Genomic DNA, 20,024 nt, shown 5'->3' with positions numbered 1-20,024 from the left:
TTGATACTGAAATTATACTTTTTCTCATTACCTTGAAAATTACTCAATGCATAAACTTGTAAAAGGGTCAATAGTCAAGTAAAAATCATCAGTTCCCCAAATACCTGCACTCTGACATTTTAATCATTCATCCAATTGAACCTAGTTCTAGGAAAGTGAACATTCAGCACATTTGTGGCAAACCTGTCATTTTGATATTTTGCCAGTTGTGTGAAACTGTCATCACACATTGTCAAGACATTGTACTATAGACCTATTAGGAGAACCATGCATTATGGCGGAGGCATATCAGTCGCCTTAGTGATATATCTAGTTGTTTATGTCATCAGCTTCTAGCTGCGCGGCGCCTCACCCGAGAAGAGCACATGCAAACCTCAAATACGTGCAGCTTGAACTCCCAAGTTCATTGACCCTATCTGCAAAAAGATAAAAAAAATCCTTCAAATATCCATGACAATTCCCAGATCACTACCAAAATCTAATCATCTGTTCCTTGTGTCATTATCAACTTTTCTTGCAAGTTTCATCCAAATCCATCCACAACTTTTTGAGTTATTTTGCACACGGACAAATAAACGAACCAACGGCAATGAAAACACAACTTCCTCCCTTGGTGGAGGACTGAACACCCATAATAATAACGTTTCAACCATAAAAAGTATTTTGTATACATAGTGAGAAATATGTATGAACTTCTGTGTTGTCACAAGCTGTTGACCATTTTACCCCTCAAGCAAGCTCTGGTGGTATATTGATATTGAAGTAGTACAGCTATAAAGAAGCCTCTTGATTGTGTGAAGCAAGATGCACTTTTGCCACATGTATGAGTTAGAAAATAAGGTGTATCTTACTTTCAACATAATAGAGCTTATAAACTTAGTAATCTAGTAAGCAACACAAGGTGCTCTCATCCAAGTTAGCTTTTGTGAATAGCATGAGGTTATTTTGATGCTCACCATTGTACTTGTGGACTAGAAACCCAAATTTGGAGTGTGTTCAAGCACTCAAAAGTGAACCAAAGCGAACTGTACCATACTATGCCAGATTTGGAGCAGTCGAGCACTCTGTGGAGAAAGCGTACGTCATAAGTTCTTTTTAGAGGGGGTCACGCATTTTGCAGCAACAGGGTCATTCACCTGGCGCGCTTAAGCTACTTAAAGATGCCCCGAACAAAGAGAATGAACTCTTTGCATTGTGACGTATGCGTGTGTACGTGTGTTCTTCACATGCAAACTTTTGGTAAGGTTTTGGTATGCTTTTGGAGAACATTAGGAAGTGGTCCACTTTTGGCTCAGTACAGTACGGTACGGTACACTTAGGAGTGTTCGAGCGCTCCTCTGGGGTGGGTACAGTACGGTTCGCTTCGCTTAAGGAGAGTGCTCGAATGCACCCATACACACAACTTTTCCTAATGGTAGCTCATTTGTTGTAAACTGAGCACACATGTGGCTACTTCTCCTTATATTTCTTATCCTTCTGTTTCACAGTGCATCTTCGAGCTGGTTTACTAGGTAGATGGCAAGTTGTAAATGGGTAATTCCATGAAGTTGGGGCAGTGTCCATGTAGCATCGTGATATTTGAAAAATACATTTAAGCATAACTCAATATTAATGATGCTATACATTTATTGTTTGTAGGCTTTACATTTGCATTGAGGCCACACATTTTCCTGGAAATTTTGTGCCATTCAGACTCAATTATGATGAAGTTAGTAAACAATATGTAACGGTGTCCTGTAGCATCGGGACGTGTCCATGTAGCATCGTGATATTTTAAAATTTGGTCCTAAGAGACAAATTATGGCAATTAGCTTGACCAAAATTTGATGCAATATGCATATTTACTAGATTAGTCAGATAGCAAAATATCTCAAATTTCCTGTACACAGTTTTAATTTTAAAAGAAAATTACAAAATGTATCACGATGCTACGCGGTGTCCTTTTTTGTTACATTTGGTGGACACCGCGTAGCATAGTGACAAATTGTGTAATTTTCTTGTAAAAGTAAAACTGTGGATATGAAAGTTAAGATATTTAGCTATCTGACTAATCTAGTAATTATGCATATTATATCAAATTTTGGTCAAGCTAATTGCATTAATTTGTCTTTTAGGACCAGAGTTGAACTATCACGATGCTACATGGACACATCACGATGCTACAGGACACCACTACATTTTTTAAAGATAACTTCATCAAAATTGAGTCTGAATGGCACAAAATTTCCAGGAAAATGTATGGTCTCAATACAAGTGTAAAGCCTATAAACAATAAATGTATAGCATAATTAGTATTGAGTTATGCTAAAATGTAACACTTTGTGCCCCAACTTCATGGAATTACCCAAATGTGTATTATTATCATAATTAATATTACTCTACCAATATCACAAACACCAACTTAGATATACTTTAATCTCAAAGTCAAAATTTCACACAATGCTGAAGTTTTGTTCCCATCAGTTTACAATTCAGCTTGAATTCAGCAACAGGGAACAGAAGTTATAGCACATCAAAGGGGGGGGGGGGAGGGTTTAGGAGAGAAAAAAAATCAATTTTTGTGGTACAAGTGTATGAATATCAGTGGTCAATAATGTCTTTGTATAGATCTGTATCACAAGATAGACATGACCATGTGTTGTGTGTATATGTATGTGTGTATAATTCTATCATAGACATGCTGCCATCATCAGCATTTTGTATGAAAAGGGTCAGTTTTCAATTGCCACAAAATATAGTAAGAGCATGGCTACACAAACTCCAGGTACAATACAGTGACACATTGAAAAAATGTGGGGGGAAAAGGAAGAATGGCATTTGAATAAATGTGGCTTAAATGTCATATCAATTGATGAGACAGGAGATGCTTTATGTGTTGACAGTAGTTTGAATCAAATACAGTATTGCATGGACACAATGCTGAAGGAAAAGGAAAAGGGAGTGTATACATTGCAGGTGCATCATCATCATCATCATCATTGATTTTAATTTCATTCAGGGTAATGACATAGTAGACGGCTGTTTTCAATTAGTTTGCAATATAATTTTTTTTTTTTTTTTTTTAATGATATGTCAATCTGCAATACAAGGAAACCTCTTTATAAAAAGGTTGGATGTAACAATATTACTCTCTTATAACAAGGTGATTTTGCAGAGCCCAACTCTTTGTTTTTGTAGTGTCTCAATTCTTTTTTTCTTTTCTTTTTTTGTACCATTACATAGTGAGAAACCTGATATAACATAGTAATTGTGATGGTTTTGAGGTCCTCAATACGAGTTTCCCAGTACTATTGAAAAGGATATGACTAATTGGAAAATGTCCAGTGTTCTTGGCCATTCACACTGACTGCAGTGGGCTTCATCTCTTTGTATTGTTTTTGCCATGGCTCCCTCTCCTGTTCTTAAAGTGAAATGCCTATCTCATACGCATAAACTTAGGATGGACTACATTAGGATTTTTTTTTTGGGGGGGGGGGGGGAGGGGGAAGGGGACTGCAATTTCAGCCAGGCATAGTAATGTATTAAAGCCCCTCTCAATGCTAGTGTACAGAGTTCTTCCCTCTCCCATTAGTACTGCTTTATCACACAATGGCACCCTACAGGCCAGGTAGTAATGGTACTTTAAATCATATTGGAGTTCAGAAACTCTGAGCTCATTAAAACACATGAGGTACTAAACAATGCTAGCAGTGCACTACTTATAAAGAAAATCCACTCCTATTTCGCTGTGACTTTGCTAAACAAAGTCGTGACAGGCAAACACAATGAAAATTCATTTCAATGGGAAAATCTGAAAGATAATAGAGTGCCATATTTTGCTTGCATTTGTTAAAACAGTAATAGTTACAATCTCATACACTGAATGCATATATATATCAGATGTAATGGTAATGTCATTGTCACACAACTTCTCCTATGGCTGGTGCATGCAACATTACATACAAATTATTTGTATCCAAAATTGCCTAATAAAGTACAGTGTGCACTCCCGTCATAACGAACATGGTTGAATAACAAATTTCCGGTCACAACAAAGTAAAAATCGAGGCTGCAACGTTATCCACTCTATGTATATAAATTGTTTATTTGTTCGATTATAAGGAAATTTCAATATAATGAAAGAAGACTGCCGGTCCCGAGGACTTCATTATTTAAAACGGGAGTCTACTGTATAGCTACTCCTGTGTCAAAGAGGGTCTCAGATGTAGAATGGGCAATGACATTTTCAAAAAGAGGGCAGTAACATCATCTTGAACATCTAGTGACCATGTATCACAAAACCTACTGAGAGTTGCTCAGATTTGTATTTCCAGAAGGCCAGAAAATGTGTGTTGAGTCAAGTAGGCTGATTAGGGATTGTTGGTATTTTCTGTCAGAGGAACAATTTGCTGTCAAAAATATGAAATTTGGAACCATGAAATCTGGTGTACACAAAGTTACCAAAAAAAAAAAAAAATTATTACAGACTTCTACCTTTTTTCCCCTTTGAAGTTAGTTTTTTCCATTTTCAATCAGCAGGTTGGGGAAAGTGGTCATGAAATCATTACAAAAAGTTAAAAAGCAATCATCTGTTGGGCCGATATTTTAAAATAGAATTAATGGAATGTGCTTATAGAGTCACTAGGCAAAATTTAGATTTCATCTTGCAATGTCGTTATATATTGGTTACTTTGGATTTCTAAGCTTCCTTTTTCTATACGCTAAGGAGTGAGTCAGTGTACTTCAATAGATGCCATGTTTCAAAGCCCCCTTTTTTCACAAAAGTAACATTCCTGTGGGTTCTATTACATATTTTTGTGTAATAGGAACATCCAGTTTGAATGAGTTGTATATCATTTTTTTTTTCTTTGAATCTCTTCTTCCATATTTTGACACTTAACAAACATACAACAAAAACAACAAAATATGTGGTGACCTTTGTGTGGGTTTCGTAAAGCAAGGTCACATACGTGATTGTGGCTGCTATCCCAGTTTCATGAAAGCTATGTCACTTTCTACCGATCTTTTGTGCAGTTATATGAATCTTTTACTGTATTGCTCCAATTTACGCCATCAACATGAAAACAAATATGAGCAACTTTATATTTACTTTTTTTTTCTACATGGTAATGGAGTAACCCCACCCAGATTAGAACTTGTATCAAGTGTTTGGCCACAAATGGAGAGTACCCTCCTTCATCCGATGTTGGTGTAATATGAAACAGTGTGCATATGTGTGTGTCTGTGTCTGTGTCTGTCTGTGCCTGTCTGTCTGTCTGTCTATCAGTCTGTGTGTTTGTGTGCAATATGTCAAAAATGCAAAGATGTTAAGTTGCTATGTGACTGATAATGCCATCAGATGGAGCTTTGTTTACCTCATTCAAGGATAAAAGGTCAGAGATCATTGTAGTCTATGTGCCAACCCTTTTTAAAGCAGAAACAACTACTTTACTAAATACATTCAGTTTATGTACATCTTTCTTTCACGAGAATTATCTTGTTGTATTGTAGCTCCAAACCTTGCATGACAGTGACAAGGAGGCTTACCTGACATAGCAATGACTAATGTTTGTGATTTGAATTCAAACAGAATAGAGAGGAATTAAAACATAGAAATGGATACTTCTTATTTCATGGCCCTGTTATTAGAAAAGTGTTCATTGTAAATTTACTCAAAGGTGAAAATGAGATGGTTTGTTGGTGTTATGAGCAGTAAATATAATTTGAAATATTTTCTATCACGGAACCAAGTTAACAGAATGGATGGCAAATTATTAGGGAGGCAATATCTTCCCCACCATAGTATAAAATTTCTGCTGTTTGTTCGCAGTTGCTGATGATGAATCAAGAATTAGTTTGCAGCTCAGGATGTTGGAGAGAAAAGAAATTTGTATGAAAGTTTCAGCCACATTCTTTCATGTTGTTAGACTAATTTTTTCAAAAACAAAATTGGTTGGAACATTCTCTACATAGTCATACCTTTTTTTGTGGACATTGTGTTGGCTCTCAAAAAATGTTAATTGATTGAACTGACATGTCATTGGATATGACAAGGCAAATAATTGAAAAGTTTCAGCTTTCGTCAGCAAGTACATAAACAAACTATTCAAGGTATGTGCGGTGACAAAGCTGCGATGTTGCACTTAAAGTGAAACAGACATTTAATTTGTGAAACGAGGATGGCAAAACAGCACATTTTGGGAACCTTTCCCCACTCACTCCTGATGTCTTGGAGTAGGTAACTAGTGTGCGTGTGAAACATACATTAGGAACATGAAATTCTTGTTGTTTTAAAGCAAGTTGTAGCTTGTTTGTGTTCTTCTCATTGTTACAAAGCCATTTCTAGTAAATGTAGAATACAGCTTAAATGGCCATTGATTCCCATAGGACTTTGAATAGTACAATATTGTATGAATTTTCCAGAAATATAAATGCTTGTAACTGATCTAGTGTTTTTGAATTAGGATTGTGTGATGGAACATCTACCTCTTTTTTTTCCCCCAGCTAGGCAAAAACAAAGCAGAATGTGAAGCACATTCAGCATTATGCTTCAGTGTAATAACAATAAAAAAAAGTATTATGAAGCAGAATCCAACAAAAGCAGAATCAATGTGTAAGGTCTGGAGATATTCTAAAAGCAACATTGTGATTTTTCAATGTCCATTTTTTTTTTCTTACTCCTTTGGCATGGAAAAGCAAAGCAGTGTGAAAAGTTAACAGTCACCTGTCATTTCCTGCTTTATGAACTAGAAATGTACATGTGTCAGTGTACATGTATCTTTCATTTCATGCACCATATATCACAAATGTTTTAACAACCCCCCTTTTTTTCCTTCTTACTGGAAGACTCTCAATGTACATAGTAACAGTAAAATTTGTTCTCACAAAAACAGTGTGTGTCTGCAGGAGATCAACCTAGCAGTACATTTTGTTTGCAGAAGTGCAGTACCCTTAAGCATTATTCTGATGAAGTATGTAGGTGGTATATAACAGGATAATTCGAGATTTTAGGAGCTTAGAATGGCAAGTCGCTTTCAAATTCTCACTGAATTCCTGGCCACTGTGTGCCACACTCTCTCATGGCCAGTATGATTAACACTCAACTAGCACTGAACCAACTTCAAATGTAATAAGTGAGACCTTCAGACATAGTTATGGGAGTCACATGTTAAGTGTACCCACATTTTGTTGTTGTTTTTGCTGATAGATTGGCCATTACTTGGAGATGCAGTTACTGCACAATATTTCATTGTATTTTATTGCTTTTCATCAGCATATGTTTTTAAAGAAATATTCCATTGTATGTGAAAACAAAATGGTGTTTTCATTACAGTGTTTTTTTGTAGCTTACATATCTATATGTTCAGCCAGGGAGGTTCAGCAGTAACTGCAAATTTTGACACTTCCTGTAACATTACGGACGTGTTACTTGAATATGTACATGCAACTTTGATCTCTGTTGCCCGTAGTGCTTCACAGGCCCAACTTGGCATTTGATTTTAACTGATGTATTCCACAGATGACATATTTCCACTCGTTGCATGGAAAGGTTGTTGTACATAATGTCCTTTTTCTTCCATTGTCATAGAAATGCACATATAATGCTTGTTCCAAAAGTGGAACTAAGTGTTTTCAAACTCAAAAGCACTTTTCATTCCACTGTTTGATGAGAAAGGCATGTTATAAATAATCTTGTGCTGGAATACATCTTCCAGCTTTTTGAAAGTGTCAATAAACTTATTTGTGCCTTTCTCAGGAAGTACCCAATACAATGGAACACTAGTCCTGTGGCTCAGCCACATGCTGAAATCTGTAGATTTGGCTGTAGGATGCAATTCTAATCATACACCACAGTCAGAGAATCACAAGGAGAGGTTATTTTACCAATTTTAACAAGGAGCATGGTAGTTTTGAAATACTTGCTGATCAGGATGTTTATGTTACTTTCCTTGAAAATCTCCTGTTGAGACTTCAACAAACAACTAAGAGTCTGGCCTTTTTTAAAGGAAACATCTTGCTATAACAGAAGAAAGTGTTTTGTAATTTCTGTTATAAATTCACTCGCACTTTGTTAGACTTTGGTGCATAGCAGTATCGAACTTGTCTGTACTTGGATCTTGATGGCTTTGTTAGTAGATTTGAGCCTTTTCCTAATTAGTGCAGTTCTTTAAAACAGTTAAAAGGAGTTTTTTGTGTGTTTTTTTTATTTATAAAGGCTTAATAGGAAACATAAGGTTCAGCTGGTTGGTTGCATTCCATGCCATTTTTCATGATGTTGGTCTGAATGGGTTAATGAAAAACATCAGCCTTATTTATTCATCTCGGGTTCAGAATCCCATCAAACAATGCAATTAAAGATGTCTTAGTCATGACAAGTAATACTGGTATGTTAAGTTCTGTTGTCCGTGAGGTCAGTGTCATATGATATGGTTGTTCATGGTATAAGTCAATATCCACAAGGCACTCTGATGCACTGTTCAGAGAGACTTTTCTTTCCTTTAGTCCTTTCAAAATTGATGATAACTGGTTTGTACAAGACACCAAAATCCCAGTGGATGTCTGAGGTTTATGTCATTGCTGTGAGATTCATGGAAAAGGTTAGACAAAGGAAAGAATTTGATTTAATAAGTTTTGATGTCCCGAGTGCTTGCTGAAGACAGGGTTGACGCTGAGAGTAATGGAGCCTGACACATAAAGGCAGGTTTATGACAGGTCCACCCACAAGTGAAATTGATATGATACATCACATAGGTGGTATATGACAAAACTAATATGATCGTGACATCAACAAAATGAAAGGTGATATATATGTTGTGAAGGTTTTATTCTCCTGAAGATGGTCAGGGGGAAAAAAAAAATCACTGCATTCTTTAGCATCTTCCCACCAAGGAAATCAGGAGCATTTTCATTCATTTAGCCATTTAATTTAGCAAATTAAGTGTGAAGTGGAAGTACTCTGGGAGATATTGTTACATTAGATGATAGTGGAGGTGTGCAAGAGTCTTCCAGCTTGATTGAAGTATATCATTTTTTTTTAATGAAAGAAGAAGAGGAAAAGGCAGATCAGGAGATGACAAAACTTGCCAAACGATGTCTCAGAACCATGCAAAATGCCATGTTTACAGTCACTGTGATTTGAGCATTGTCATTTTGAAGACAGTTTGATAATGATGAATATGAATACAACATTCGTAATGCGCCATCAATCTATTGACCTATTCTGAGGTGCAAAGGGACATAATAATAATAAAAAATAAGATTGAATTACGTACACTCAATACAGACTAAAGTGATAAGAAAAGGGGAATTATAGAACTGTCTGAAAAATATTTAACCAATTAGAATGTGAACATTCATGTATATGACCTCAGATTCATTTTGAATTTTTCTATGGATTCTGCCAACGGGATCCTGAGTGCAAGAGCATTCCAGAGAGATGGGCTGCCGAAATAAAAGTCTTTTCTCAAAGAGGGTTTTTTTTTTGTGGTACTGTTGATTGTTTAAAAATTACTAGAGTTGATATTTCTGCCAGGACCATACTCTGAGACAAGATTTTGCAGGTATTGTGGATCCAGTGGATGTACTGCTTTCCATGTGTGGAGCATGATTGTAAACTCTTTTCTGTAAAACACTAATAGCCAGTGAAGACTTTAAAGAACTGGGGTAGTATTGGAAAAGTGAGACATTCCACCGAGGACTTGAGCGGCAGAATATTGAGCATGCTGTAGTTTTGGCAAGTTTGCAAGATGAAGCCTTGAACAATGATGCATAGTTTCTCTCTTGGCAGCAAGTGTAAAAACTTCCTCTTATGGTCAGAGTATCAGCAGCATTGCACGGCATCTTAGCATGTGGCCAAACTATCATTAGTATTCTGAGGGACTTTGTCTTGATTTATCTTGCTATTTCATGTGAGCCACAGACTCAAGTGAGCCATTGAGCACTACATCCATTGTCTGGTAGCTGTAATCAGAGTGTTTCGGGGGGGGGGGGGGGGGTGTATCTTGGTGAAAAATGTAGTTTGCAACAGATTTGATCTAAATTGGCAATATTCATACTCCAGAGAATGAAATTTCAAGTGGACCAAACAAGTGTCATGTTATGCAATGCTGCACACTGGCACTGGTCCAACGGTTCCTGACTAGTAAAAATCACTGTCGGACCAGTAACTTTTTCAGAAATTTATGAGTAAAAAATGGAAAAACTGGGTACCTAGTGGTCCGACAGACAGGTTAGACCGGTAGAAGAATTGGGTCAGTGTGCAGCCAGGGCTGTGTTTTGTGTGTTCTCACGATGGCCCTACAACTTGGTACATGTATACTTTGTTACTGGCAGAGGCTTGAAAGTTTAGGAATTAAGAGACTTCTAAATCAGCAGCATTACTACTGATCATTTCCACTTGCAGATATTGGCATTTTGTTCTGCAGTGTACTTACAGGTTTATTTGCTTGTTTTAGTTTACTCTGTTCAGCAATTAGAATTGGAAAGCGACAGTTTCCCTCCTTTTCTTTCATGTGTGTGTGAAGTGGGTCAAAGAATGAGTCCTAGATCTAATTCCTTAGCTCTAAAAGTGAGTAGAGGGAATTATACACAGCATGTCAGTGTCTAGGGCTGAAAAAACAAAATCATACTGTCTTCATAAACGGTTTCTAGTAGGGCCTAGGAGCAGTCACCCTGCATTTTAAAAGAAGAAAAAGCTTTTGAATTCTAAGATTTTAATATCGAAAATACAAAGAAACATTTCACCCCTTATAATCTTCTTTAAATGCATCCATTTTCTATTTATCCCAGCATAGCAAAGTATCCTTCACTGTTCAGGCAAATCTTGATTTGTTCAGATAATCAGGGGCAGGGTCTCAAAGATGACACTGTTTTTGGTCAAACATGTGCTACATGTACATATTCATAGGATTTCCTATTTTTCTTTAAATGCTTTTGATGTCTTTAAGCCTGCTGAAGAGAAGAGAATATTACATTTAACAAAATAATATCTGTTTACTTCAGGTTTGGACCTTAATGATTTTTTTTTGCAAGTGAGAGTATCTAACTTTAAAAACTGAATTCAATATTCTTTCTCCCTCAGATTGCTGAAATGAATTCAATAATTTGCAGATACTTGAATGCATTTATTTGATTGTCAATACTGTAAAAGTGGTAATTTGTGTGCCAGTGATTTTTTTTGTTTGGCTGAATATAAGATGAATTTCACATACAACGTATCTGTGATTCCATGGAATCAAAATATAGAATAGTATTACAGCTGTACATGTAGCAAATTAAAAGAAAAATGTGCACTTTTATTTCTGCATTAGTTTCACGTTACACAAAATGCAAGAAAATTTCCACTCTTACAGTATACATGTTTAGATAGGCAAAGGGAATTGCTTTCCACAGGTCAAAATAATTTGTAGTAAGGAGTTTTGGTTAAAAGCATGCATCTCTTGTTGTCATCATTGTGTAGTTCATTGTCAAAGTAGCAGTATTCCAAAAGTAGGCTCACCCTGATCTCCTGTTGAGATGATTTTTTTTTTCATGGTGTTTTGATGTTTGTCTATCTGTCTTTGTAGTACCTGCAAGTTCACAAGATCTTTTTATTCTGTTTATATGAAAAGGTTGTTCATTTGTTTGTATGTTTGTTTTTATGTGCTGTGTCAGCAAGAGCCTTGACACAGCAGGGTGTCACAAGTCTGCTGCTGTTCAAAGAGATGTTTTCAAGATTCATGTATACTTCATGCAAGACTGGATCACCAGTGTATACCAGTTCCCATTGATTGTGCATGATTTGATATTTACTGGCAGTTACGACTCGTATTCTGTAAGCACCTGGACAGGTTGCACAAGTGACATTACATATATTATATTAGGATCACTAATAGAGTTTTCCTGGTAACAAGTGCACTTTATTGACTCCTTTGTAGTGTTTTCCAACTTGCAATTAAAGCCAAAAAAATGAGGGGGAAATGCAACAACTACGCCAAAAACGAACAATCCCCCAAGTTAGAAGCTCACTCAGTTCCCTGCTGTAGCTGGCGGTGATGAAGTTAGCATTCAACAGGTCCTGAGGGTGAATAAACGGGGCATGTGCCAGCCACATTTGTGGCGAGCCGCAGGGGATGTTTTCTTGGCAGGCGAGTGTGAGGTTCTCAGCTCCTCACACCAAGAGCCTATTACGCGTGATGCAGACAATTTCGCCCAGGTATGCAGACTATTTCAAGATCATGAAATTGACCCTCCCATGCCCTCATATTCCAAGTTTAAGCATTCTTCTGCGGGAGTGTGCCATTAAAGTTACATTGTGTGGAAGCAGTTTTGTGCTAGTATACCATAACATCAGGAAGCGCAAAGATTATCAACACCTTGACTCAGTGTGGGTGCGACTTAGTGAGGCTTATGCTGTCAATGACCTGTGTTGGAAAGTTTGCTCAAGCAGGTGTATTCTATTACCAGAAGTCAGTTTGTATCACAAAGCTGTGAAATTAAAGAGAGACCAAATGCTTTGTGGAATCCATGCCATGAAATTTTCAGTTTAAGACCAGTGCTGATCATGTGTGTGTGTGTGTGTGTGTGTGTGTGTGTGTGCATGTGTGTGTGCGCGCCACACTCTTTTCAAGTTTAACAACTCCGCTGCACACCATGTTGTACCCACCTGTGATCAGTAAATAGCCCGAACTTTCCTTAAAGAAGTCATTATAAACTTAATGTGTAGATTGACATGGTGGTTGTCTTAGTTATCATAAATAGGGTGGCGTGTTGACCTTGTTGCACGGGGCGTTGAAGCTTTAAAATGGGAAAATTGTTTGTTTGTGCTCATCTCCCAGCGTGGTGTGAGCCAGGGAGACGCCTCAAGCAGCTAGCATAGGGCGGTGGTGATGCATGTAAAGCCATGAGCAGCGAGGGCAGTGGTGGTGTGCGTTCAGCCCAGAGCACTCCACATGAAAACACATGGCTAGGAGGGAAGCTGTTCTTAGTGCGTCCTGTGCATCAAGTTCATGCTCTCAGGGTCAAAGTCATACAATGAGGAGTATAGTGGAGTAAAACAATTTCTTCATCCATAACAAATCTTTGTGTGTGTTGGTATTTCTTATTATATTATGTGGGGTAAGCATTCATATAAAGAACTCCTCCCTTTCTTCATTACCCATCACACTCTGTGATAACATTTTTTTTTACATGTGATTTTTCTTTATTTTCTACAATTTTGTATTTCTTCCTCCCTATGTATGTCTGGTTTTCAAATGCATTTTTATATTGGAAACATCAACAATATGAATAACTTCTAAGACGTTCTATACCTTGAGCTATTTAGCATCTGTTGAAACAAAAAGAACTACCGTAACTTAACCCTGATAATAAGGTATCAACAACAAAAATTCTCTGCATTGTTTTGTCTCATTTCTTGACTGGGATGTAGCCTTTTAAGGCAGACTCATCAATTTGAGACCTAAACAATATGATTACTATGTTTTTATGCCATACTGCCCAACTACTTTGGACACTGGAAAAAAATGTTCATCTTGGTTATTGTTTCATGGGAGATATATCAGTGTGTTTATAGTTATCACATCTCAGCAGCATTCTATTCCCATTTCATATTTCTTTCTTTCTTCTTTCTTTTGCAAATGACATTGTGATATCACTATTTCTGGAAGAAATAGTCAAGACGTGACATAATCCTAGCTGCAATTCACATGCAGTAATTTTACTTGGAATAAACTTGGCTATGATTACCATCTTCTTACCATCTTTCTCTCTCCTTACCACTGAATGTTTTTGCTCCAGGCATTGTCACGCAATCACAGTGCCCAGGCCTTCCTTGGGCCAGAGAACCCTGAAGAACCCTACCTAGATGGCATCAACTACAACTGTGTGGCCCCGGGCAAGCGTTTCCGGCCCATGGACAACTTGTCCGGCGGGGAGAAGACAGTTGCTGCCCTGGCTCTACTCTTTGCCATTCACAGGTGAGAGGGGGACATCATATGATTGAGAGCAAATGAGTGAGTGTATGATTGTCATTGGCTATACGACCCTTTGCAAGTTTCCATTGGAATAGATTTTGGTTTGTAATTAACAGGTGAGAGGAAGACATCACATGATTGAGAGCTAATGAGTGAATAAATGATTGCGAGTGATTATATTACCCTGTGCAAGTTTCTATTGGAATAGCTCTTTGCCATTGACAGGTAAGAGGAGGACATCACATGATTGAGAACTAATGAGTGCATATATGATTGCCAGTGATTATATGACCTTTTGCGAGTTGCATTGGAATAGCTCTTTGCCATTCACAGGTGAGGGGAATGCATCTCATTGAGAGCAAATGAGTATGTATATGATTGCCATTGATTATATGACCTTTTGCGAGTTGCATTGGAACAGTTCTTTGTCATTCACAGGCGAGAGGTGGACATTGTGTGACTGAGAGCAAGCGTGTGAGTGTTTGATTGCGATTGTTTACATTATGACTCTGCAAGTTTCCATTGAAATAGCTCTTTAACATACACAGGTGAGAGGAGGACATCTTATGATTGAGATTAAATGAGTGAGTGTATGATTGCCATTGATTGTATGACCCTTTACAAGTTTCAATTGGAATAGCTCTCTGCCACTTACAGGTGAGAGGAGAGGAATTCATCACGTGATTTAGAGCAAGTGACTGAGAGCATGATTGCTATAATTGACTATATGACCCTTTATGAATTCCCATTTGACTCTTTGTCAATCATTGAGTGAGAGCAGAACATCACATGAGTAAGAGCAAGTGAGTGAGTGCGTGATTGCCATTGGATTTATAACCCTTTGCGAGTGTCCTTTTGAATATCCCTTTGACATAATAAGCAGTTTAGATAGGAACATGAATTGATCATCATTGACTGTGTGTGTGTATGATTGCTGTTGGAGTTCTGACCCTCTGCAAGTTTCCAATAGATCAGCTCTCTGCTTGACGTAGTTGAGAGGAAAACATGACCTGATTATCAATGTCTGTGTGAGTACATGATTACCTGTGGAGTCATGAAGCTTCAGTCAGAATCACTCTGCCATACACAGGGGGATACCGGCAGTATCATTATTAGCTGTGAGTTATGACTGTAGTATGTTTTAAATGTGTTTGAAAGTTTGCATGAGGAAGAGAGGTTTGCGGTATGTGTTTATGTATCTGTTTACCTTTTACATTACACATCTTTGTATACTTCCTGTGAAAAAAAAAGTCTAAAAGACTTCCTTACGGGACAGCCACCCCCACTGATTATGCTGTATCACCCTACCCTACCCTTGTTACTAAGCTTAAGCACGAATGCATGGATGCACACACTTTTTGCAAGGCTATCTTAGAAGGAAGTCTACCCTAAAGTTATGCAAAAGTGCACAATTTCTTGAAAGATTGTTTGTTGTCATTAGGTCATAAGGTATTAATTCCATTAAGAAGCATTAAGGTTAATTCTATAAAGTTTGTTGCTCATTTCTGGCCTCTCATTCTCAGTCCACATTAGTGACCAGGCAACATCTGCATTGCATGTGTCAAATTGTCACTCAAACTGCACCATGGTGTGGCAATTAACAATTAGAGATTTTTTTCGGAAGTTATCCTGTTTTTCATCACATATGCTAAGCATTTCTCTGGTGCCATGGATTTGCAACTTGCTACACGGTGACACCCAAGACAATATTATTAGAGCATAGATTGCAATGTCAGTGCAGCGATATCAGATTTTACAAAACCATGTGCTGAGTGTATGAGATGATGTGATGCAGTCAACTTTGCTTTGTTTAGTAAACTTCCCATGAGTCAAATGAACCATGTCAAAGCTTAAAAGGGTGTTGGTTTAGGTTCTATAAAGTGAAAAATCATTTTTGTCACTTTTTCCTCTCTCATTTCCATATATTCAACTTACAGTGAGTGAAAATACCTGTTCTTTGGTCTCAGTAGATAGATATTTGACTTCTGAGTCTTTGACTGTGTGTTCATATTTTGAAAAAGATGCCATGCTATCTTGGTTGGATATTTGTCATTCTCAGCTACCATCCAGCCCCTTTCTTTGTGCTGGATGAGATTGATGCTGCCCTGGATAACACCAACATCAGCAAGGTGGCAGAGTACATCAAGGAGCAGTCTGAGAATCAGTTCCAATGTCTCGTCATCTCCCTCAAGGAGGAGTTTTACAACCATGCCGACGCCCTCATCGGTATCTACCCTGAGGTATGTGTCCTCCTGGCATCCAATCATATTTGCTTTGACGAGTTTCTGATTTGATTTGAATGGGATTCATCAAAGAAAAGAACACAATTCTTCGCCTGTCCTGCAGAAGGACCCTAGCATGACATTTTGACCCCAGAATCAAGTATAGGATTGTGACATAAGTCAACAAAGTTTTAAAAGCTCTTTCATATGATTTAGTCATCATTTTTGTGTGTGTGACCTTGTGTGTAATTTTTTTTTTTTTTTTTTTTATAGCAGAAAAACCTTAGGGCCCTCCTGCTAGACAGGTGATGACATTGTGATCAGAAGCTATATTGCGATATTTTTGAACATGAAAGCACATTGCAAATGTTATTTTAGATATACGAAAGAATTTCATTCAATCAACATAATCACGAGGTTTGATTTCTTACAGCTGCATTTTTTTTTTTTTTTTTTTGGTGCACATGAAGTGTGATATCGTGCAATAATTTTGTTGTAGTCTGTACAACCCACAGTGTTCCATGTGGTGTTGGTTCTGTTATGATTTGTCAGGATTCTTTTGATAGGACAATCAGTCTATTACTATATCGTGATTCATTTGTGTCTACCTGTAGCAGAGTCCGCATTTGTACATGCTCTACACTGCTGTACGATTAGTGGTATTTTGTGACACAATTCACACTTAAATCTCGCATGGTTATTTCATGAAAAGTTGAAATTATAGTCAAACTTGTCTATAGCTGTCACCCAAGGGAGACAAAAAGGTGGCCGTTATAGACAGATGGCTACTGTAGACAGGTCCTTTAACATGATTTTTCTCTCGGAGGGAATTGTTTACAGTGGTCGTGTACAGCACTTGGTTGCTAAGACAGGTTTGACTGTACCACCTTTAATACTGCGTTATTACGCAATGTATTTTGCATTGTATTCACATTTACATTTTTTCTGTTTACGTTTGTTACATACTCAAAAAGCTGCATCACTTCGGTGATCCCTCGCACTTAACCCCAAGTTGAATTATCCTTCGGGTTTATGCCAGGTTCAAGTGTGTAGGTGTGTGTCACACACAAACACACTGCTATAGCTTCTGACCATTTGAGCATTGAGAATTTAGGGTTTCTGGGAGGAACACTGAACTAGGGCTTTCTATTGCTCAGTCGGTAGAGCACCGGGCTAGCATCCGGAGGTCTCGGGTTCGAATCCCGATGGAATCCCATTTTCTTTGCTCAATTTTCCACATTTACATTAACTACAAAATACTGCGCGACGTGCTGTGGTACTTCACCATCAATGCAAATGCACGTATTACACAGAATATGTTCAAAAATAAGTTTTGAATCAGTTGGCTTTACATAGCTAAGATGGAATCATGGAAACCTCAAGCCTCTTTGTGTCCTTGTTGATAGTTTTTGGCTCATAGTCTTTGAAAGTTCTTTGAGGCAGGTCATTTGAAATTTTGTAGACAGTCATGGTGAGGAAGATCCCTTTTTCTCAAACAAACAAAACAAGAAACAAATAAAGGCCGTAACCTTGAGTAGAAAAATTCCAACGCAACAGAGCTCATTCTCCACAGTTTAATGCGTTTGCTTTGTCAATACAGTAGTCCTTGGCATTAGGTTAGTTCAAGATTACTAAATATTATGACTTTTCTTCTTTATTTTTAACTCCACAGCAAGGAGAATGCATCATCAGCAGAGTACTGACCCTTGACCTGACAGAGTATCCCGACATTCCGAGCTCCAACCCCATGGTTGGTGTCCGATAATCCCTCTTCAAGAGCAGCCCAAGTCAAGCGAGAACCTTGGGTGTGAGGGGAGCCATGTCTTCTCAAGCAGAGCAGCAGCAGAGTTTTGTCCCACTCCGGTGAATTCCTTACTCCGTGGGTCGAAGGACCAAGAGATTGCCTCTGATATCTGGGTCAGGTGATGAGATTTAGGTCACGTTGAGAGAAAAACAAACAGCGGGGATGACAGACAAGTAATGTAGCGTCTCTGTGTGTGCCATGATGTTTGCGATATCAAATGTGTTTTCCACTCTGCTTGTATTTATTCTGTGCTTAGTGAGGGAAGGGTGGATTAAGAATTCGATACAATTCTTTGGCCTACTGCAGCTCTATGCTCCCTGTATAGTTTGTGATTTGTACAGACTAAACTGTAGACGTAAGTGTGTAGAATCAGTGATTTTGTACCAATATTGTCAGCATATGTATTTTAATTCCTGTTTCCTTCTGTTGTAATGTGCATAGTTTGTTTTGTGTTTCATGATAGATGACTTTATGGACAGTAACTTCATGGCTTTCAGTACAGATATGATGCATATCTGTTGATTAAAAAATAAGGCTTTTTTCCCCCTGATAGAATATCAAGGAGCAAAAATTCAAGCAATTTTTAGAAATCTTTTTTTTTCTTTTTAATAATTGTTTTTGGATATAAACTCCAAATTTTATTGTCCAAGAATGGAAATTCATTTTGCCCAATTGATCGTGGGCCCGGCAGCCACTGAGCAGCGCCAGATCGACGTTGCTCTAACCTTTTCAACTGTTGAACGGCAAACAAGGCAGCAGCAACTCCCATCTTTTAATGTCTTTTGGTATGACGCGGCCGGGGTTTGAACCCACGACCTCCCTTGGTCTGTTGTAGAAAATGAAATTAAATTCATATATACTCCATGACCCACACATGGAATTATGTTAATTCAAAAACACATCTTCATGTTTCTTCTTTGATGTGTTTGGAAAGTGCTGTCATGATCATACAGTAGCAAGTGACGACACAGATTTTGTATCAGTGCTATTTTTACAATATTTAAGGTCTAATCTTGGACAGAACTTACATGGTAGAATTCACTGGAGTGGGACAAAACTTCATTTTGGTTCATAATTGTATTATATCATGATCATGTACTTTGTTTTTTTGGTCTGTTTGTAAAGTTACAAAATACTGGATTTCATATCAAAATTAGTAACTTTTTTTCTTTTTCAAAAGGAAGATTGTGTAATTGATAATTTACATGCATACTGATTACCAGTTGGGTTGTATAAAAGTGATTGTGTAGAACTGTAGAGAAAAGGTGCTTGTTTTGAAGAAATTTGCCCATTTCTTAATTGTAAATTGCTTTCGAGACACAGATTAAACATCAATGGTAAAATTTGCATGCTGCTGTACAAAGCCTGGTTACCATTCCTGTTTCCAGTACAAATTTGTGTACATGTATGGTATAGTGAGTGTTCGGCAAGTTATTTGCTTTCATGTTATCGAAAGAGCTATGTTGCACTTTTAGAAACAGAAATTACTCGGGGAAAGGGGCATTGGATGTGTTCCTCAAGCACAAAACGGATTTAAAGCAAATTGGAGTACCACAAACTGATATGAAATGAATGTTGTTAGCTTTCATTACAAGTAAACTAGTGAAATATCACTCAAATTTCAGTGCAGCCGTGTGTGTTTTGGTGATCTGTGACTCGTTCATGTTGCATGTTAACTGAATTGAATCCTATTTGTTCAATAAATTGAAAAGCTTGGCCTTTCTATTTCAACCCCAAGTGCATTTTTGTATTTTACTCATGTCCTTATTGTTGTATTCTCTGACCTTCATCAACAGCTTTATCATTAACATCCACAAATCAAAAAGTGTTTTCAATCACTGAACTACTTTGTTTTCTTTCCTTGTGAATGAAACACAGTGCAAGCAGGATAAAACTTGACAGATACTGTAGAACCAGAAACATCGTGGTGTGAAACTTTGGTGAATTGCCACTTGCATTCATTGCATTGTGTTTCTTTTTTGTTATGTTCTGTAGAGAAGTGAGTGCTGTAATGTAAAAAACCAAAAAAAAAAAACCTCAGCAGTGTATTACATTTTCTCTTCCTAC

At 37.6% G+C, this 20,024-nt stretch overlaps 1 protein-coding gene across 1 annotated transcript in view; it reads left to right on the top strand.

Moving 5' to 3' along the window:
- The window catches only part of LOC139744584 (structural maintenance of chromosomes protein 1A-like), a 48,219-nt gene extending 28,551 nt beyond the window's left edge, over positions 1-19,668 (top strand). Inside the window, exons 22-24 of the mRNA XM_071655018.1 lie at positions 13,756-13,934; positions 15,991-16,171; positions 17,826-19,668. Coding sequence (XP_071511119.1) covers positions 13,756-13,934; positions 15,991-16,171; positions 17,826-17,918 — 453 coding nt within the window. The 3' untranslated portion in view covers positions 17,919-19,668. The remainder of the gene's footprint in view (positions 1-13,755; positions 13,935-15,990; positions 16,172-17,825) is intronic.
- The last annotated feature ends 356 nt before the right edge of the window (positions 19,669-20,024 follow it).

This window comes from Diadema antillarum, unplaced genomic scaffold (assembly GCF_040938485.1).
Source record: "Diadema antillarum isolate AM-2024a unplaced genomic scaffold, OU_Dant_1.0 seq00001189_RagTag, whole genome shotgun sequence".
Taxonomy (NCBI): Eukaryota; Metazoa; Echinodermata; class Echinoidea; order Diadematoida; family Diadematidae; genus Diadema; species Diadema antillarum.
Note: the sequence above shows the minus strand (reverse complement) of the source record. Positions and strands in the feature narration are given on the sequence as shown.